Raw genomic sequence first — 22,105 nt, 5'->3', positions numbered from 1 at the left:
ATTGGATTTTCACTGATCTGGTTATGATATGATCTACTTACACATTCGGGGTGTGATGTCTTATCCAAGGCATTGACCAAGTAGATAAGATCGAATGTTTTTTTACATTGGACTGGACCGATATTGATTATTGATAAGACAAGTAAATATCGTTGTTATCTAATCTAATCATATCACAATGTTGACCATATGTCAATTCAATCTTAATTATGAGTGATTAAATTTTCTTCTAATTGTATTATTCAAGTCTTTTGATTTGTTCGTTACTAGCTTACCTTGTAAACTAGCTCATACTTACATATTGGAGATTTGGTAGTATAATTGAGTGGGAGTATTTATCATAGACATGAAATCTATAGCTTCTGTTTAAGAAGTGAAACGATGATTTCCTTATAGCTTGGTTCAAGTGTTAAATGATAGAGTACTCATTTCTGTAATTAAGTTTACAGAAATATCATTTACAAGGAACTTAGTGGAAGTTAAGGATAAAATACCAATGAGGGGAAAAACGATAATTTGCACCCATCTCATTAGTAGATCATCTATAGAGGATTGAATGACGGTTATGGTTTTAACAATGGATAAAGTATTTACAATTGGTGTAAAGCGTTCTATGAATTCAAGAGTGAAATTCTGAGTCTATAGTGGAGTCACGAGGAATTAATAAGATAGAAAGTTTATTTGTTATAAATAAACTCACAGAAACTTATTGGAGCTTGAGTTCATGAATCCATGGTTCCCATGTCATCTCTTATCAAAATGAACCTAGTACTCTTGAATAATTAATTTAATTATTAATTATAAAAATATCATATTGACTAGTTCAATGGAAATAAATAATATTAAATTATTTATTGATATTTTGTGAGAAAAGAAATAGAAGAAACTTAGAGGTTTTTATTGCAAAGTCTAAAAAATATAGTATTATATCCAATTGGGACTATTTTGTTAATATTGATAAATTTGTATTAATATTAATAAAATACATTAAATAAATGTCAAAAGTATAATTGGTTAATTTTGAAAAGTATTTAATTAATTATAATTATAAAATAATTAACTTAAAATGGGAAACTAAAAACTATTTTATAACCTTGCTAATTGCCTACATATATTAGTGTTATAGAATACATTAAAAAAAGCCGAATTTGACAAGGTAAAAATTCACTACTAGTATGCTATACCTAGCCGCTCACTCTCTCTTTGTTTTCTCTCTAGGAATTCTCTTCTCATGTGTTGAGACTTGCCCACACAAACACTATGTTAATTTAGAGAAAGACTTGGAAGACCGTGGTCTTGTTTCAAAGCGGTTTGGATTCCTTGCAATACTTAGCATTCAACAAGGACAAAATATTAGGGAAAGGGTGTAGTCATTGTTCCGCTACGCATCTCATAAGCATACTAATCATTTTATTATTGTATTTTCGTATCTCTGTATGAAAATCACTTCTTTGCATGTATTTATGTTTTCTATTGTATGTTATTTTGTGCAATAGGGAGCATGCATATAGACTTATATAAAATAAGATCCTAAAGTTAAATCATTATATAGTTCAAAACAAGCTAAAAGACAATGGAATGAGAAGTTTGATTAAGAAATTATTTTTAATGGATTTAGACATAACAATGAAGACAAGCGCTTATACTCTAAGACTTGTGAGAAAATTACAATCTTAGTATGTCTATATGTTGATGATATGCTAATTTTAAGCAATACCATGAAAGACATCATAAAAACAAAGAGGTTTTTTTTCTTCCACATTTCAAATGAAGGACCTTGGAGAGGTTGATACCATCTTAGGTATCAAAGTTAAAAGAAATAGTGGGGGTTGTGTCGTAAGTCAATCACACTATGTAGAAAAGGTGCTTGAAAAATTTAGTCATCTTAAAATTAAGGAAGCAAATACACCACTCAAAACAAGTGTAAGAGGGTATTTCGACGCAAGTTGGATATCAAGTGTAGGAGATAATCTCTCAACAACTGATTGGTTGCTTACACTAAGAGGCGGTGTGGTTTATTTGGGCTCAAAGAAATAAACTTGTATTTCATACTCAACTATGGAGGTCGAGTTCATAGTTCTAGTGGCTACCAACAAAGATTTTGAGTGGTTAAGGGATCTCATCTTGGATATCCTTATCATAAATGAGAAAGTGACAACTATCATAATACATTATGATAGTCAAGTTGTTGGAAGAGAGTGAGATTACACCACTACAATAATAAAAACCTACACACAATTATCCTTGACAGAGTCCAATAAAAGATTAGGATAGAATAATGCAAACCCTACTTGTAGAAGAAACTCTTGGATCTTCTTGCAAGCTTCAAACCCTAGTTAGAACACCACCTGAATCCTTTGCTGATGAGAATCAAAACCAAGGCTTATACATGAGATGTATCATTGACAAAATTATCTATTTCCTAGCCCTTGATGGAGGCTTAAGGCTTTCTCTAGTAGGAAAGGGTATTAGGATTGAACAAACCTTAAAATTCACAAAGACATGCACTTTCCTTATGAATTTCTTGGAGAAAACTTATGATCTTGTGAGCTAGAGAGAGAGAAAGAGAGAGAGAGAGAGATTTGAAAGAGTGATCAAGTCTATCAAACACAATAAGAGAACCATTTTATAGTGTAGGCACCGTCATTAAGTCCAACCAATAGGATTAGAACTTTAAAACACATCATTTGGAGCTTCAAACATGTGTTTATATGGATACGTCATGTGATGCATTGCTTGACTATAGATGATTCATCGCCTACTAGGCAATGCGTCACCTACTAGAAGGCGATGCATCGCTTACTGCGTTTCACCCAAGTGCTAAGGTTTTAGGCGATACGTGACCTCCATGGAGGCGACACAACACCATATGGGCAGGTCCAACTCCTTTAAAGTGACCTTAAATACCTTCAAATGCTCCCAAACATTTTGGGCATCCTTAGATACCTCAATGTATTACTTTGGACCCAAAATTACAATTTTTAAATGTCTACAACAAAAATTTATTTCACATGTTTACTATGTGAAACTGTTTAGGGTTTTATACCTAACTTGTGTAATACCACTTTAGCTTTGTATTTTAACCAATCCCAACAAGAGCAACAATAGTTAGAACTTACAATAGTGTTTACAATGGAAAGTGTAATGCCCCGATTACTCAAAATGTTACATGTGTGAAATTAATAAAAAGATTAACAAATAAATAAATAAACCATAAATCCTTATTAAAAAAAATCCAAAATATTATGTATTTTAAGAAAAATAAACAATTTAACTAAAATTGTAACGAGTGTGATATGCTTTTAAGAACTCCTATTGTTGACATCGTTTTTCGTCAACTTGAGAACATAAGAGCATGGATTCAAGAATAGAGATATGATAAATAAATTACACCATATTTTATAGTGGTTCGGCCCTAAAAATATTACCTATGTCCACTTAGTCACTTTTATTGATATTTAAGCTTAAAGAATCATAGTTTCCGGCGAACTTACGTTGCCAGTTGTTCTATAGCCCTCCTTCACTTTTACATTACATAAGGACTGGTTATGCAAGAATGGAGTTTCAACATTATGAATTGCCTCCTCCGTTTCTATCCCATCTCCTCCTATTTATAGTGAGGAGTTTAGGGTTACATATAAATCATGGGCCTAAGCTATTGGACTTGGCTTGTAAATAATACATACAACATTATAATAACACAAATATAGTTGTATTTTGATAAATGGCGACTCTGTCTTCCGTTGCTAATTCTGTTAGCGTAGATAGTCTGTCTTGAACGAACATGCATACAATAACCTAGAGACACGAACACATGTCTTCATTAGCAAATTACCACCTTCTTGAGCGAACAAAAGTTGAAGAATATGGATAGGCGACCAGAACTCTTCTCTGAGCATTTAGTAGTTTACTTTGTGCTTTGTGGGAACATGAATCCAATTACTCAAGGCTCTGCGATCAGGCGTCTCTGTTAGTGTCCTGTACGCACTCATGATCGAACAGGAACAAAAGTGTGTTACTGGGCGACCAGAATCATCCTGTTAGCATGTGATGGCTTGCCTTGTGCGAACAGAGGTAGAATAACTTGCCTTGTCTGAACAGAGGTAGAAGAACTTCTCTATTAGTACATGATGACTTGATATAGGAGAACAAGCACACTATACTTGCTTGTTAGCGCATGAATGCCATGATTGTGAAAACAAGCATGCTATAAGTTCTGTCCATATTTTCTTCGAAGGAAATAATTAGTAGGTTTGAGATCATTAATATTGCTATTCTTTGACACACCATCATGCCCAAAACATGGGTAACATTTGCCCCCAAGTCACACTACTACAAAAATTGGTTTTTAGGACACTTTTTTAGGGCACTCACATAGATACGAGCCCTAAAAACATCTCCTAAAATTTTTAGGAGACTTAGTAAGAGTCCTTAAAAAGTACATTTTAGGACAGTGTGGGCCCTAATTACATATGTGGGTCCTAAGAGACTATGAGTAAATTTGAGTGAGTGGACACTTATAAGGGAACACTTTGAGTGTCCAAAAAGAGTATTATGGGCGCTCAAAGTGGGCCCTAAAAAAAAAAAAAAAAAAAAAAAAAAATCTTTATTTTAATAACTAAATTAAAAAACATAGATTTCTTTTATTTTTTTAAAAAAAGAAAGAAAATTTTATTTTATTTATTTGGGGTTAGTTTCTCTCTCTCTCTCTCTCTCTCTCTCTCTCTCCCGTACACCCTCTTTCTGTCTATCTCGTCTACTTCTCTTCTCTCTCTCTTGGAAGCTCTCTGCTAGCCATGAATGGTGACTATTTGACCACCGCCCACCTACACGCGCCGCCCAGGCGTGTTCCCTAGCCCCCGAAACCCCCAGTCCCACGAGCCCCACGCCGTACACGCCGCATAGCCCTCTCGACAATGCCTTCAAAGTTTGGAAAATGTGTGGGTTTCTGAAACTTCTTGGTCATTTTCCGCCCGTCTCGAGCTACCTTGAGCCAAATGGCTACCACCATTGCATTCCTTATGCTTTGGGCTTCCAAACCCACTCAAGGATCGGGCTCAACGGTCGTCAAAATTTAAGGTCGATGTTTGCCAAAATCCATGGAGATCCGAGAATGCATGGCTCTATCCGGTCACTCTAGGTCATTGCAAGTGATAACTCTAGGATATAGAGTTATTTTACCATTGTTAAACTAATATTTTGAGCAAAAAATTGTGTTTCTCGAGTGATTTACAATTATTTTAAATGCAATTTTTGTTAATTTGCTAATTAGAGCTATTAAATGTTAATGCTTGTAAATTGATGAAAAGAGGCTCATAAATGCTATGTTTGTTTTTGAAGTTGGGCAAGAGATCTAGTGGAAAATGTAGAGAAGATTTGGAGTTTGAATGGAGAAGTAAATGATTAGGTTTCTGCAGCATTTTCATAGAATTTTGATCAGGCAGCATTAAGGATTTTCACATGTATTGGGCTGCCACTTCATCAATTATTGAGGCCTTTGTATTTCATTAATATATATATTTTGGGCTGAAGGTTGGGCTTTTATTAATTGGTTGTCCAAAAAGCTTGAGAAAGAGACAGAGAGGGCTTGCACGTGAGGGAGGAGCCCTAGCTCATGTGACTTAATATTATCATCATCTTCCTTTTTGGACAAAGAATAGACACCAAAAAAAAGACCAGCTGGGACAGAAAGAAAAAACCCAATTTAGAAAGCTTGGATAGAAAAAGAAGGAAATAGGATTCTAAGGAAGAAGAGAAAAAGAGAAGGGCTATTTGGGGGACACTCCACAATATTCTTGGCTTGCTTTCTTCCCCTTCTCTCTTAGATTTTAATTCTTTCTTGCATTTTATTTTGAGTTATGGATGATTATAATTTGGGTTACTTTTGTGTTTGAAGCTATAAACTAATTCTCTTAAAGTTAGGATGATTAAGGAACTTTATTATGTAATTGTGAAACTTTGCTATTGATGCTTAATGCTAATTGAGGTTTATTCATTCAAGTAATTTTCATGCTTAATATTTACTATTGCTTGATCACCTTTAGTAAATGATTGAAATAATTGTGATTGCTGAAAAGGATTATAATTATTGGACAAAAGACTTGAATGGTGCAAGATTAATTTCTTTGATTTTAATTTTGTAAGGGTATAGACATATATCTTTTCCTTGCAGAATCTAATAGAATTGGTGCTTGATATGAAATTCTTGAAATTAAATTGGCTTAGACATAAGTAATTTAATTAGAGAATTAAACCCATTTGATTTCGATGGAAACTTATGGACCTGATTAAAATTCTTGATTAGTAAACTGTCAGAGTGCCACAACATTTTAATAGCATTATTTCCAGTAATTGCATAATAGAGGGAATTAATTATCCTAGCTTACTATTTCATTATCAATAGTTCATTGTCACTTATTTTCATATTGAATTCCATTAATTTAGATTTTAAATTAAGTTTTTAGTTATTTTTAATTGCATTAAAAAGAAAACTTCCAATTTAATTTGAGTTTTGTTCTTTTATTTTTAATCATTTTGCTAGATTTTATTTTTGCAATTTTAAGCTTAAAAAAATCCTCGTGGATACGATATTTGGTTCTTATCACCTTATTACTTATTGACAGTGTACACTTGCACTTAGTATCTATGTTGCACAACATGTTTTTGGCGCCGTTGCCGAGGACTGTTAAAGTCTTTTATTGTGAAATTAATTTTCTTGCAATTTGGTTTATTTTCATTTGTTCTCATTTGGGTGATTCTTGTGCTTAATAGGTGCAATCTTGTATGAATGAGAATCAAGACCTTACTGATCCTGAACTATTCCCTATTGATCCTAAACTTGAACGCACCTTTCGAGACAGAAGACGAGCACAACGATTAGTTCAAGAAGGGGTAGTAATGATGGATAATCGGAATGAGGAGCAGCAAGTTCAAGGGGGAATAGCTCAAAATGCAGTGATTATGGCTGATGACAGAGACCAAGCCATTAGACAATATGTTGTTCCCCTCTTCAACAAGCTTTACCCGGGCATTGTCAGACCAGAGATTCAGGCACCACAGTTTGAATTTAAGCCAGTCATGTTTCGAATGCTTCAAACTATGGGACAGTTTAGTGGGATGCCTACAAAAGATCCTCACCTTCATCTCCGCCTATTCATGGAGGTGAGTGATTCCTTTAAATTTCCCGGGGTTATTGAAGATGCTTTGAGGCTGAAGCTATTTCCATACTCCTTGAGAGATAGAGCACGAGCTTGGTTGAATTCTTTATCGTCAGCTTTAGTCACTACTTGGCAGCAATTAGCTGAGCGGTTCTTGATGTAATACTTTCCTCCCACCAAAAATGCCAAGCTTCGTAATGAGATTACTTCTTTCCATCAACTTGAGGAATAATCTTTATATGAGGCATGGGAGAGGTTCAAGGAGTTGTTGAGAAAATGCCCTCACCATGGGATTCCTCATTGCATTAAGATGGAGACCTTTTACAATGGTCTCAGTGCACACACAAGAATGATAGTGGATGATTATGCTAATGGGGCATTGCTTGCTAAGTCTTATAATGAGGTTTCTGATATCATTGAGAGGATTGCTAATAACAACTATCAGTGGCCCACTAATAGAGTAACTACTGGGAGAAGAGTGGCTGGTGTTCATGAGGTAGATTCCATTACTTCTTTGGCAGCCCAAGTTTCTTCAATTTCCAACATGTTAAAGAATATGAATATGGGTCCACAAATTGGGCAACAAATGGGTCAGTTTGAAGAAGTACCATGTGTTTATTGTGGTGAGGGCCATATTTTTAATAATTGTCCATCTAATCCTACTTCAGTTTGCTACATAGGAAATAAAAATAGGGGTGGTTTTAATTCAAACTCATTCAATCAAACTTGGAAGCATTACCCCAACTTATCATGGAGTAATCAAGGGGTTGGCCCTAGCACTTCTTCTATGCTTCCTAGACCCAACTATCCACCTGGTTTTTCTCAACAAGCTCCTCAACAAAGATCCCCGCAAGGTCACAAACCAATTCTCTAGAGAAAATGATGAGAGATTTCATGGCCAGAACTGATAATTACATGGCAAAGACTGATAATTTTATGGCAAGGAATGACACAAACATTCAAGGTCTATCATCTACTGTGAGAAACTTGGAGAATCAAATGGGGCAATTTTCCAATGAGCTGAGAAATAGGCCACAAGGCACCTTTCCTAGTGATACCAAAAATCCAAGGAGAGATGGTAAGGAACATTGTAAAGCCATCACTTTGAGAAGTGGAAAAGAGTTGGAGAACCCTAAAGAAAACTCTGGGCATGAGGGAGAGCCCTCTTCAATCAAAAATTGTGAAAAAGTCCAAGAAAATGGGGAGAAGTCTAGTGAGCCCAAGCATATCTCTGCCCAGGATGTTGTAGAAATGCCGCAGCACAGGAGCTCAGTAAGTACAAAATTCCAGCAACAACCACGAAGGTTTGAAAAGAAAAAGCAAGATGCTCAATTCAAGAAATTCTTAGATGTATTGAAGCAGCTGCACATCAATATTCTGCTTGTGGAAGCCCTTGAACAAATGCCCAACTATGTGAAATTCATGAAAGATATCCTTACCAAGAAGCAAAGGTTGGGGGAGTTTGAAACTGTAGCTCTTACCAAGGAGTGTAGCTCATTTTTGCAGAATAAATTGCCTCCTAAAATGAAGAACCCAGGGAGTTTTACCATTCCATGTACTATTGAAAATTCTTATTGTGGGTTGGCTCTATGTAACTTGGGGGCTAACATCAATCTGATGCCAATGTCTGTTTTCAAGAAATTGGGAATTGGAAAAGTCAAGATTACTATAGTTACTCTTTAATTGGCTGATAGATCTCTTGCTCATCTTGATGGAAAGATTGAAGATGTATTGGTAATAGTAGATAAGTTCATTTTCCCTGCTGATTTTATTGTGCTTGACTATGAGGCAGATAGAGAGGTGCCTATTATTTTGGGGAGACCATTCCTTGCTACAGGAAGAGGTTTGATAGATGTGTAGAAGGGAGAGCTTACCATCAGGTTCAAGAGGAAAAGTGAATTTTAATGTTTTCAAAGCTATGAAATTTCCCGATGAGGTTAAAGAATGTTCTCGGGTGTCAGTTGTTGATTCTTTAGCATTAAAAGAGTTTGATAAAGTTTGTATTGAAGATCCTATAGAAAAGCTTTTGTTGGGTGATTCTTATAGTGAAGATGATGAAGAGGAATGTCTAGCATGGTTAGATGTTAACTTCGAAGGATTGAGACCAAGGGCTCGGTTTAAATCATTGAAGCTCTCGTCTAGAGAGTTTAAAGTTCCAAAGCCATCTATTGAAGAGCCACCTAAACTGGAGTAAAAATTCTTGCCTTCTCACCTGAGATATGCTTATTTGGGTCCATCATCTACCTTGCCTGTCATTATTTCAACAGAGTTGAATAAAGAACAAGAAGAACAATTGCTTGATGTTTTAAAGAAGTTCAAGAAGGCTATAGGGTGGACCATTTCTGGCATTAAGGGTATTAGCCCTACTCTATGCATGCACAAGATTTTTTTAGAAGACAACAAAATGAATTCTATTGATGGGTAGAGGAGGTTAAATCCTATTATGAAGGAGGTGGTGAAATAACAGATCATAAAGTGGCTTGATTTCGGTATCATTTATCCCAGATCTGATAGTTCATGGGTTAGTCCAGTACAGTGTATGCCAAAGAAAGGTGGGATCACAGTGGTAAAAAATGAAGACTATGTTGATTCCTACTAGAATAGTCACTAGGTGGAGGATTTGCATGGGTTATAGGAAATTGAACAATGCCACTAGAAAAGATCACTTTCCTCTTCCTTTCATTAACCAAATGCTTGATAGACTTGCAGGGCGTGAGTACTATTGTTTTCTTGATGGGTACTCAGGTTATAATAAGATAGAAGTGGCTCTTGAAGACCAACACAAGACCACTTTCACTTGCCCATATGGTACTTTTTCCTTTAGCAGAATGCCCTTTAGTTTGTGCAATGCTCCAGCAACATTTTAGCGGTGTATGATGGCTATTTTCACTGATATGGTTGAGCAATTTCTAGAGGTATTCATGGATGATTTTTCTATCTTTGGGGATTCTTATGATGATTGTTTGAACAACTTGGCCAAGGTGTTGCAACGGTGTGAAGAAACAAACTTAGTCCTTAACTGGGAGAAATGTAATTTTATGGTCAAAGAAAGCATAGTTTTTGTAGAGTCCAAGAACTTTACTTAGCTAAGTTAGATAGTAGTATAATAGTAATAATAGCATTATCTTTATGACTGTGGATTTTTGGTTCAGACCGGGATTTCTTTGGACACTCATAGTAGTACTTGTAGATTTTCTAAGTTTAACCTATAGTTTAGGAATATTAATTTTAACCTACGATTTGATTAATATGACTGATATTGAGGATAATATTTATTATACTATAAGGTTTAGATAAGAACCAATTAGATAATAGCACATGTTATGTATGGGTTTATTAATGATTAAGTATTTTGAGGATTAAATTTATTAAGGTTAAAATTTGAATACTCTAAGGTCAGTCAGCAGCTTTGAAAACGTTAGAGGGCTTAGTCAAGGCTGTTTACTCAATTTAAATTAAGCTAAAAATGTGTAATTTCGTGTTTAAATAATCAGTGTATGTCGATATATCGCAGCACGAAGATACGAAAACCACGAAACGTTGCACGATTGCCTCGGGCATACTGGCCCAGGCGATATATCGCCTCTCTCAGCATATTTTGAAAGTTTTAAAAAACGTTCTCCATTCAAACCTTCAACCTCTTGATAAGTCCAGCATCTTTTTGAACGAGTCTTCAGCCTCTGCTGAACGATAATTCAAATTATTTTCACTTAAAAAGCCATTATTTTTATTCAAGTTAAATGAAGATCTTTTCATTCCTAAACTCTATAAATAGGACCTAGTACCCAGCCATTTATTCATCTATTACTCTAAGTTCAGAGGCTGCAAGTTGTTAGGTGAGTGTGAGAGTGTAAACACTTGGGTTGGGAATTTTAAGCTTGATCACTATAAGCTTACCGAACACTTGGGGAAGTAAGGTTTATTCACATTTCGGTTCAAGGTTTAGATTGGTCATATAAGTCTTCAAGGTATCCCAAACTCTAGTCCATTTCTGTATTATGTTCTTTAAAGTTCTCATGGTCTTCTACTCATTCTAACCTTATTCTTATTCTTGGTTAGGAAATCCAAGTTTTTAAGCACAAGGTTTTTGGTAAGTATATTTTGATAGCATAGTCCCTTTTTCACTTTCATCCCTTTTCTTCAATATACTCACCATATTATAAATGGTTTTTAGGAGTGTTCCAAGGTCCCAAATCAGTTCTCATATCCCGGCTATTTTGGTAAGGAAAATAGGATAGGATTTATGTGTTATATGCTTTTATATGTTATCTTATGATTTTATGTTATGTAATATGTTATGTTAAGTATGCTTGTAGGCTTGGGCATATGACCTATACAACTAACAAGCCCCAAATAGATTATGGGCATATGACTTGCTTAGCTAGCAAGACCCCACTAATCTAATGGGCATATGACTTGTTTAGTTTATGGGGCCCCAAGTAATAATGGCCATTATAGTATATATGTGACATAAGTGTTATGGTATGTTTTATGTTGGATTATGAATTTCTATGTGTATGGCTATATGTTAGATTTTCCTTGCTGGGCATTAGGCTCATTCCTTTTATGTTTATATGTGCAGGAAAATAGCTATAGTGGCGGAAAGGTTCGTGGATGCTTGGGGATTGTGTATTGAGGCGGAATGGATTCAAGGAGTCGAGAGTTTCGATTTCGAGGATGAAGTCTTTGTTTTATGGTTTATGTGTATTTTTTCGCACCTATTTATGTAATCTCTTTTTAATTACCATTATGTTATGTTTTGTTTTTAAAACAATGGGATCCCATATCCTAACTTAAATTTTATGTAAGTTTAACATTTGTTTTTTTTTCAAGTTTTAATAAAGTTATGATCTTATCACTTGTAAGTATTATTAAGAATTAGTGTTTATGTATAATTTTTGTTAATGGTTCAAAAGTCTAGAGTAGTTGGGTCATTACAGTTTTGGGGCATAAAGTATCCAAGCAGGGTATTGAAGTGGATAGAGCGAAGATTGAGGTTATTGAAAAGTTACCGCCTCCTACTTCAGTGAAGAGTGTTAGAAGTTTTCTTGGGCATGCTGGGTTCTATAGAAGGTTCATTAAAGATTTTTCCAAGATCTCCAAGCCACTTTGTAATTTACTTGAAAAAGACACTCCTTTCCATTTCGATGAAGCATGTTTGAAGGCATTTGAAGAGCTAAAAGGGCGGTTAGTTTCAACACCTATCATTGTTACATCGGATTGGAGTTTGCCCTTTGAATTAATGTGTGATGCTAGTGATTTTGTGGTAAGGGCTGTTATGGGGCAGCGGAAGAGCAAGATCTTTCATTCTATTTATTATGCTAGTCGGACCATGACAAGTGCTTAGCTTAATTATACAGTGACAGAGAAGGAGATTTTGGCTATTGTTTTTGCTTCTGTTCTTATCTTGTGGGCACCAAAGTTATTGTCTATATTGACCATTCCGCCATCAAATACTTGATTACAAAAAAAAAATGCAAAGCCTCAGTTGATTAGATGGGTGCTTTTACTCCAAGAGTTTGATGTGGAAATTCAAGATAGAGAAGGAGTTGAGAATCAAGTAGCCGATCACTTATCAAGAATGGAGGGTGAGAAAGAATCCAGTGTATTAGTGCCTATTAAAGAAACATTTCCGGATGAGCACCTATTTGAGGTAAGCCAATCCCAAATTATTCCTTGGTTTGCTGATTTTGCTAATTATTTGGCTAGTGGATTAATGCCTCCAGAGTTGACAAGCCAACAAAGGAAGAAATTCTTGCATGATGTGAAGTCTTACTTTTGGGAGGAGCCTTATTTGTTCAAGCAATGTGTGGACCAAATGATTAGAAGGTGTGTCGCTGAGCATGAATTTTAAGAGATTCTTTTTCATTATCATTCCTCTCCTTGTGGGGGGCATTTTGGTGGTAATCGCACTGCATCCAAGGTACTTCAATGCGGTTTCTTTTGGACCACTTTGTTTAAAGATGCTCATTCTTATGTGACTAGATGTGACTGATGTCAAAGGGTAGGCAATATCTCAAGGCGGAATGAGCTGCCTTTAACTAATATTCTTGAGGTTGAGTTGTTTGATGTGTGGGGTATTGACTTCATGGGTCCTTTCCCTCCTTCTTATGGTAACTTGTACATATTGGTGGCTTTGGATTATGTCTTTAAATGGGTGGAAGTCGTTGCTTATCCCACCAATGATTCTAAAGTGGTCATGAAATTCTTACACAAGCAGGTTTTCACTCGATTTGGGACTCCAAGGGCTATCATAAGTGATGAGGGAACTCATTTTGTGAACAAGTGGTTGGCTGGATTGTTGGCTAAGTATAATGTGAAACATAAGGTGGCAATGGCACACCACCCCCAAACCAATGGCCAAGCGGAGTTGTCGAATAGAGAAATCAAGGGTGTTCTTGAAAAAGTGGTGAATCCAAATTGTAAAGATTGGTCCAAGAGGTTAGATGATGCTTTATGGGCCTATCGAACGACATTCAAAACTCCCTTGGGCATGTCTCCCTATCAATTAGTGTTTGGCAAAGCGTGTCACTTACCGGTGGAACTTGAGCATAAGGCTTATTGGGCTCTCCAACAACTTAATCTTGATTTGCAACTTGCTGGTGAAAAAAGGATGTTGCAACTTGATGAACTTAAAGAGATGAGGTTGTTTTCTTATGAAAATGCTAATCTTTACAAAGAGAAAACAAAGAGGTGGCATGAAAAGCTCATCCAACCCCGTACATTTGAAGTGGGGCAGCGAGTTTTGCTTTTAACCTCAAGACTTAAGTTGTTTCCTGGAAATCTTAAGTCTAGATGGTCCGACCCGTTCACAATTATCAAAGTATATCCTTATGGAACGGTTGAATTGCGTGATAATGAAGGGGGTGAGTTCAAGGTAAATGGGCAGAGATTGAAGCATTATTGGGGTGGTGAGGTTGAGCACAACAAGACCTCACTCACCTTAAATGATCCAAGAAAGTTTTTGTTGGAAGGGCTGCTGTGCTTATAGATGAATCTTTAGAGCAGCTAGATATCTGTACATACTTAAAAAAAAGTCAGTTATTTCCATTTTATTTGTCATTTTCTTTCTTTTTAGTTTCAAGGGAAGTTGAGGTTGAGGCTAGCTTGTCAGGTGGAAACTTCTGTTTTGGGATGACTTAAAAGTGGGCTAGGAAATTATAAAAAAAAAATGGAGATGAGAAGAGCAAGTCTGCAATCCTAGGCTAAAATGCTCTGAGTATTCTGCAGAATATGATGAAAAGTCTGGGAATGAATACTACAGAAAGGCTGCAGGATTTTCGCAGCATGGAACATTATTCATTTTGAAGCAAAATCAAAGAATGGCAGGAAGCAATTCACTAGCTTGGGGTTATTTTTAGGAATTAATTTATTTTTCTTTATTTTTATCTTATTTTTCTCAGTAATATAAAAAAACCTTAAAGTTACTTTACTTTCTTCTTCCCCAAACCTAGCCGTGCTCTTTCTTTCCCTGAGTTCTCAGCCCCCACTTCTCTCTCTCTCTCTCCGCCTGGTTGTCCAAGTGGTAGATCACACTCCGGCGTCCCAAGCTCCAGTCCACTCCACACACCGTCACAAGCTCCACTCTTCATCTCTGTTGATCTGGTTCTTCGTTCCCGACGGCCAGCGAAGCCCTACTCGAGCATCCTGGCTTCCCCTCGTTCAAGTCTGTCAACCTCGAGAAACCCAAGGCCTACAACTTAGCCATATATTTAAGGTGTACTCCTTTCTATTTTGGTTCACACTATCCTTTTGGCTGAAATTATTGTGTGATTTTCATGGATTTTGGTAGTTTGAGCTGCTAATCTCCTGTTATACTATAAAAAAAATCGATTGATGAGGAGAAAAGAAAATTGATTGTGATTTGCTGTGAAGAGTTTCTCTTTGTGGGGAGTAGATTCTTTGGGTTTAGTGTTACTTGAGATTACAGGCTGGTTTGTTATTGTTGGAACGTGGAGTTGAATTTTTGTGGCATTATTGGTAAAGTTCCAGAGCTGTGGTGATAATTTCTTGGGGTTCCGTTGTGTTTCATTGTCATTATCATGCCGAAAACTAGAGGTTCCAAGGCTGCCAAGGCTTGGCCGCCCAAGAAATTCCACTCTGATGAAGCTGAGCAGCGCTTCCATGATTTCTTTGCCACTAAGCAGTTGATGTGTGAAAGAGGTTTTCAGGTTTCTAGCTCTAATTCAGAAGCGTTGTTAGCTTATGTAGCCAATGTGATAACTCAGGCAATTTGGACAGCTTTTTGTCAACAACAATCTAATCTTGATGAAGAAGTGGTTCGCGAGTTCTATGCTAATCTTATTTCATCAGACCAAGTGACTGTTATGGTGCGGGAAAAGCTTGTCCCATTCTCTGTTGCTGCCATTAACCAACTATTCAGATTAAAAGATATGGAAGATGACTATTAAGCATTCTTAGATAACGAGGACCATGGATTGAGATCCAAAGTGCTAGAAGTCATCGCTGTTCCTGGTAGCAAGTGGAAAATTCTTAAAGAAGGAGCTCATAAGTGCAAGCATGGCGATTTAATCATCGCTGTTGCGGTATGGTTTTATTTCATTCAGTACAACTTCATGCCTACAACCCATACCTCCTACTTGTCGTTCTCGCGCTCTCTGCTCCTTTACTATTTGTTGGCTAGAAAAACAATCAATGTGGGGCGCATACTTGAGCAACAAATTAAGGAGCGCTCCCAGAAGCGTGTTGGAGAATTATACTTGCCATGCTTGATCTCTAAATAATGTTTGGCAACAGAGGTGTCCTTGTCTACTTCTGTTGGTCCCGGACGCTGTAAACACATTAGTCCTGCTTGCATTCAGAAAATCCTTCATCTAATTAGTTACTCTAATTTAGTACTAGCCTCCTCTAGTTCTGCCCCTAGTGCTAGTCCATCGAACACTCAAGTGATGGACTTGCTGCATACAATCTATGCCAATCAACAAGCCTATTGGAATTATGCCAAGGTGCGCGATGAATCATTTCTGGGTGCACTAGAGAGACAATTTCCTGACGCCTTGCACACTTGGTCTCAGTCTCCGGAGTATATTCTGGACCTTTATGAAGAGGTTTACGAAAGCTGCTGCGGGCAGCAACTAGTGTGGGATGGAGTTTCTCTTTACCCTTTTTGTTTATGTTCTTTACGTTATTTTTCTTTGTTTATTTTGATGTTTGTTTAAGTGTAGTTTGTCTAGAGTTTAGAGTCTAGGTTTGAATGGAATCAATGAATGTAGTGTTGTGCCAAAGTTTGGGGGTTGCTCGATGATAAAAATTCAATTTAAAAAAAAAAATGATGAAATGTGGTAACTTTTGTGTGTAAATGAGTTGTTAGTTCTTCAAGTTTTTGATGCTAACTGAATTTTAGTGAGAGTGTGAATTCCATTTAATGCACATATTCAACCATGAAAACTCCAAAGTCCTTAGAGAAGAACTAAGCATGCATGAAGGTTCAAGCTTTTAGAATTGGCTTAATAATTCTCTTGAGGCGAAATCCTAGGAGGCTTAGCAAGTTAGATAGGATTTATAAATTTTCTTGGATCGTTTGAGCTTTTTGAGCCTACCTTGTTGAAAATTATCCCTAGTTGAATCACTTTGAGCTTAATGGCCTAAACATTTAGTTGATGAACCGTGAAATTAAATAGCCCATCCCTTTGTGAATATCCTTCGTTTTTCTTCTCTTCCAAGCCACAAGCTTAGCTTGTCTTGGATATAATCTTGATTAAGTTTGGGGAAGTAAAGAATGAGTATTTTTATCTCTTGGGGTGTTCACAGTTAATATTCATACACATTTATATGCTCAAGTTCTTGTAGTTATGATTTTGTTCTTTTATTTTAGTGTTATTTGTTATTTGTTGTTTTATTCATCTAAAAAAAGAAAAGAAAAAAAAATATATATCAGAAAAATTTAAAAACAAAAAAAATATATGTTTATTTAGTAAAAAAAAAAAGGTTATAAATAAATAAAAGTTTTTATAGTTGCATTTGTAATCGTATTAGTTGAGCATTTATTTTGTATTCAAAGTAAAGAGAGTGGGACTTGTTGGGTGATTTTAAGGGCTCATTCTATGTAAAAACGCCCTAGTCTAATACTTTGTAAAAAAATTTCATGCACATAAGTTTACAAAAGAAAAAACCACTTATTATAAAAAGTCCCAGCGGAGTCTTGCTAAAGCATGCAAGTTGGGCCCAATAGTTTAAAAGAAAAATAATAGTTTTCATGCAACGTTTGTAAAAAACAATTAAAGTTCAAGTCCCAATGTTAAGTTCTTGAAAGTTAAAAGTAAACATAACATTATTCTGTAGAAAATGGCGTTTAATTGATCGTTTCTCATCCATAGGATGCCCCGACGCCATACACACCCCGACGATAGAACTTCCCACATCACCACGCGTGCCAAAGAGAAAACCTATTTGCTACATAGAAGGGAAAGTAAGGGGGTCAGCTAAAAGCCCAGTAAGGAAGTACAAATAACACACAAGTACGACAAAACATATTCATATTCATACATCGTCATACATCATAAGCATCATTATCGTAACCATTATCATCATACACATAAACATACTCATCATAACACAACATCATATACATAGTCATCATAAACATAACATCATATCATAAACATCATATCTTTGTGAACATGGCCCGCTAACTTGTCCATGTCACATCTTGAGGTAAACAGGATCTCTGGTCCTTGAATAACCTCGGCGCGTCCGCCTTACGAGTTACGTCTTCTTATCCTTATTAACTTGGGTTACATGTTCACATCCTTAGTAACCCCTTTTTTTTGAGTCGCGTTCATCACGCTAACAACCATTTCATAACATACAACATTCAAATGACATACAATCTAGTCATATCAACACAATATACCATTTCATAATTCATATCGCAAAAGTATCATCATTCGTAACATTCTTATTCATACAAGCCAACCTTACCATTCACACATAAACAAACAAAACTCTATCTAACTTCCTTACCTAAGGTCCAAGCAAAGCACAACTGACAAACTTCACAACGAGCCTATACCATAACCAAATAATATTCTTTAGCATCACATAAGACTCTATTGTGCCCACTCATAAATCCCATGTGTGCATGGGCCATGCACACATGGTGAAAACTACTCATCATTCTCAAAATAAGCACAATTACACATCAAATCACCAAAAGAATAATGCAACTTATACCTATGTTACATACATGGTTTTTAAATAAAAATCACATGGTTGCATAATAGGCATGTTTTTTAACGTAAAAGTGAAATTGCATGCGACATGCATACGTGAGAATATTATTAAAAAGCAGCGGTAAAAATAATAATTCCTACACGCTTATTTCTATTATTTTGAAAGTAATGAATTAGTAATACTTTGATTACCATTATTTATCAATTTAAAATCTTTAAGTTGATTAAACCTCCAAAGCATTATTTTTATTTCATAAAATAATTTATTTAACCATTTTAAAATATAATAATTCCATTATTTACTTTTAAATTTCATAACATAATAAGGACTACAAATTATGTAAAAATACTTATAATTTAACTTGTTTCCTTAGAAAATAACATTATAATCAAATTAACAAATTTACAAACTGAATGTGAGAAAAATAAAATTTTTAGGTGTGGAAAAATACATTTTTCTTGTATTATTTTAAGACTTGATTTTAATTAGAATAAATCCATATGTGAAAATCCAATAATTGTTTTTATAAATATTTAACTAAACTTTCAGCCATGATTTTATTTGTTAAAAAAAAAATTACAAGTGAATTAAATTCAACATTTTTCTTAATTGAAATAAAGAAAAGTCATATATATTAAAATAAACACTCACTGCTGCCAACAGTCTTTCTTGGGAATTCTACTTCGCGGGTCGATCCTCCCCTCCCATTTGTTTTAGAAGGCAGCCGCTCCAGCAGCTTTAGTACTTAGTTAACGCCCCAGCCCTTATCCCGCCGATGAGAAGATAGCTACTCTATGCCTACTAAAAGCTTAACCATGCCCTACCACCAAGAACCCCCCATCCAATTCAGTGGAAGCTAGAAAGAGTGGTGTGCAAAAGTATCCGACATGTACTGGGAGAGTCAAAAAGACTTCGAAGCTTCTTGGTTGATAGCTCGATGTAACAGCATGACTTTCTGGATGTTTCACCCAGAGATATGTAGTCAAGTGGTAAGGCAGGGCGCTATTCGATGAAGAAAACAGACTTTAGGAAAGTGGTGCTTTTGATCAGTGCCCGTACGTGACCTTTGTGAACTTATGGTCTGTCATCCTGGAGATGGTAAGTTCACAAGAGCGAGACGGTTCAATGTCTTACAATGTTCAAGCAGTATTCTTCGACTTTCCTGTGTTAAAACTTTGGCTCGTAAACCATACGGAGTTGTGGAATTTCAACCAGATTTGGAGGATGACTGTGAGCCTTCAAATCAGATATATTCGGCTTTCGCAGGTAGGAAGCTTTCCAGCCCATCTTTATATGTTCATTTTGATTCAACTCATGGAAACTTTGATTTCATTCGGCTCCTTTATGGAATATAGATAAATTTCTGAATGTAAGATATGAATGAAATTAAAAAAATTCAACCTATAACATCTATGTCAGCTTTTCTGTATGAATGCATTCAAAACGACCTCCTATAGCTCTCCTCTCTGGTTAGTCAAGGGTACACACTTCTCTTTTTAAAATTTATGTATCTCCTACTCCTACTTGTCTTAGAAGTCAAAATCAGCATCGAGACTCTTTGAATAAGTGGAGAAACCACCATTTAGTGAAGCAGACCTTCGCTGACAGGGATACCGTAAACCCGCTTCTGGGAGATCAAATAGAGCTCGATTAGTTTCTGCTAGACGAGAAATGAAGAACATAACCAATACAAGCATTTCGAAATGAAAATATTTTCAAATTCCATTTCTAAATGGAAATTGTGACATAAAAAAAACACCTATATATTACGCTATTACTTGGCTTGGCCGAGAATCCTTGTTTTCTAGTCAGGCATCACTACAGCACAGGAAGGCAACCACTCCCCTATGTGCCGATTGCTAGCGCATCCAGGGCCTCGGCGCCCAGCTCAGCTGGAGAGGCCTAGCCTGATCTGAGAAGTGCTAATTATTCTAATAGTTGGCAAGGCGCTTCTTTCTCAAAGTCAAGTTTCTCGCTTGTTGGCTCCTTCCCGGCCTGGAAGTTCGCTTCTGGCGACTAGCTTCTACCGCTAGCAAGGGCTGATTATTTAGTTCCCTTTTTGCTCATAAGTAAGTGAGCGTTGGTAGGAGTGGTGGGATGATGAGTACATAAATCAATAAAGACCCGAAAATGTATCAGGGCTCAAGTGATTCACCGAAGAGGAGCTTCTTCCCCACATATCCTAACCGGACATTTGACTATTTGGTCGAGCGGAAAGCCGAGTTTTTCATTCCTAGTGGGTCATCACATAAGTGTGGGACTTCCATCAAGTTAGGAATGCCCAACCAATACAAGGGGTTTCCGCCTTCATTTGGTCGTGCTGCTATGATGTAACGTGCAGTCACCCCGAGATCTGTGCAATCTGAACGGATCAGATCCAATCGGATCTGATCGTAGCTTCGAGTTCAGGTGCCAGAAAGTCAGAAAAGCTAACAGCCGACAGAGCAGAGAGAGCTTCCAACCGCTTCCGTCATTAAACACATTAGAGATGAGGTCTTTTCCTCTCAAAAGAATGTACCTAATCTCAACGAATCCCTAGCTCGAGAGACCTTACCTGCCAGCGAGCTTGGGTGGATTGCTTTTCATAGCTATGTCGCTAAAGCCCTTGCGATTCGACTTTCTGGAGAGAATGCGTTGGTATAGAATCAGCAACAATCCTTCCCGCTAGGCGAGATCTTTGAGCCCTGATTTGATTCACTGCGCTATTTCTTTTTATGTGTATAGAAGTGCCGGCGGCCGCTCAACTGTACGAGCGCAATGCAGTGGTGGTTGGTTTCGATTCGACAAGGGTAGAATGCCTGGTCGGAGGTCCAGTACAGTAGGTAGCAGGCGTGTTCGTTTTGGCTCCCGAGCGAGAACGAGAAATAGGCGATGCACCTTCCTTGCTGCTACGTACGCTGACCTTGACTTGACAGATTCATCCAATTGAACCCACACTCAAAGGATCGAGCAACTAGTAGTCCTATCTATCCACCTCTCCAGACACAATATCTTGAGTACCTGTCGCATAAGTAGCGACCTGCACGAATGGTGTAACGACTGCCCCGCTGTCTCCGACATGGACCTGGTGAAATTGAATTCTCCGTGTTCCCTAATGAGGGATTTTAGGAGATTAGGGTTCTCCTTTATCTCCTCCGCCCATCCGCGGAGGGTTTCAGTATCCACCCCAACTCTAGCGGAGAAGCCCCCTCCATCGATAGCATGTAGAAAGGGGCTACTCCAACCCCTTGACAGGCACTCCAAGACCCGCCAACGCTCATGAAAACCCGGGTCGGTGACAGCTGCATCATCATGGTGGTTGGAGGTCGAAAGAGCATGGATTCGTCATTAGCAGCTTCGGTAACAACGGCGGTTCTTTTCTTTCTCCTCCCCGCCCTACCTAAGTAAGGCGACTTCTACATGCTTTGTTTTTTCATAGAAGACCGACTTGGAGGCTATGTGGATAGCATTCTGATTCTCACAGAACATGTGTCATGGGGTTCTACTCTTCTGACTTTCTGTTTTCCAACAGAAATTACACATATTTTTACGGAATCCCAATGAATAGGATCAAACCTTATTGAACTGATCAACGATGCCCTCTAATTACCACGATGATGCTGGTCCAAAGCGCGCTAGTGCTCGTTGCATTTCCCTCCTACTCAGGTAAAGTATTCCGCTCGTTTAGAACTTGCCTTTTGACACCAAGGGATAATAACTTTTTTCTGGCGATGACTTGGTGTCCATTGGGATTGGGCATGGATGAACCTCGACTG

General features: G+C 37.0%; 2 protein-coding genes and 1 non-coding gene across 3 annotated transcripts; 2 read left to right on the top strand and 1 right to left on the bottom strand.

Moving 5' to 3' along the window:
• Positions 1-7,344: 7,344 nt before the first annotated feature.
• LOC133787262 (small nucleolar RNA R71) lies at positions 7,345-7,451 on the bottom strand. Its single transcript, XR_009872292.1, has one exon. It is a non-coding gene; the product is annotated as a small nucleolar RNA R71 (small nucleolar RNA).
• A 585-nt stretch (positions 7,452-8,036) lies between these two features.
• On the top strand, positions 8,037-8,840 carry LOC133785694 (uncharacterized). Its single transcript, XM_062224913.1, has one exon. It carries the CDS (start codon positions 8,037-8,039, stop codon positions 8,838-8,840), a length of 804 nt encoding a protein of 267 aa, XP_062080897.1.
• An 890-nt stretch (positions 8,841-9,730) lies between these two features.
• Positions 9,731-14,148, top strand: LOC133785693 (uncharacterized). Its single transcript, XM_062224912.1, has 5 exons — positions 9,731-9,965; positions 10,071-10,138; positions 12,079-12,423; positions 12,640-12,986; positions 13,161-14,148. The coding sequence occupies exons 1-5, from the start codon at positions 9,731-9,733 to the stop codon at positions 14,146-14,148; spliced, it is 1,983 nt and encodes a 660-aa protein (XP_062080896.1).
• The last annotated feature ends 7,957 nt before the right edge of the window (positions 14,149-22,105 follow it).

The sequence above is a fragment of the Humulus lupulus genome, chromosome 6 (assembly GCF_963169125.1).
Source record: "Humulus lupulus chromosome 6, drHumLupu1.1, whole genome shotgun sequence".
In the NCBI taxonomy this organism is placed as follows: Eukaryota; Viridiplantae; Streptophyta; class Magnoliopsida; order Rosales; family Cannabaceae; genus Humulus; species Humulus lupulus.
Note: the sequence above shows the minus strand (reverse complement) of the source record. Positions and strands in the feature narration are given on the sequence as shown.

Coding starts and splice junctions, on each gene's coding strand:
- LOC133785693 (XM_062224912.1), top strand. CDS start 9,731: ATGAAGACTATGTTGATTCCTACTAGAATAGTCACTAGGTGGAGGATT. Junction 10,139..12,078: donor GTTTGAACAACTTGGCCAAG/GTGTTGCAACGG, acceptor TCAAAAGTCTAG/AGTAGTTGGGTCATTACAGT. Junction 12,987..13,160: donor GTGGACCAAATGATTAGAAG/GTGTGTCGCTGA, acceptor CTGATGTCAAAG/GGTAGGCAATATCTCAAGGC.
- LOC133785694 (XM_062224913.1), top strand. CDS start 8,037: ATGATGAGAGATTTCATGGCCAGAACTGATAATTACATGGCAAAGACT.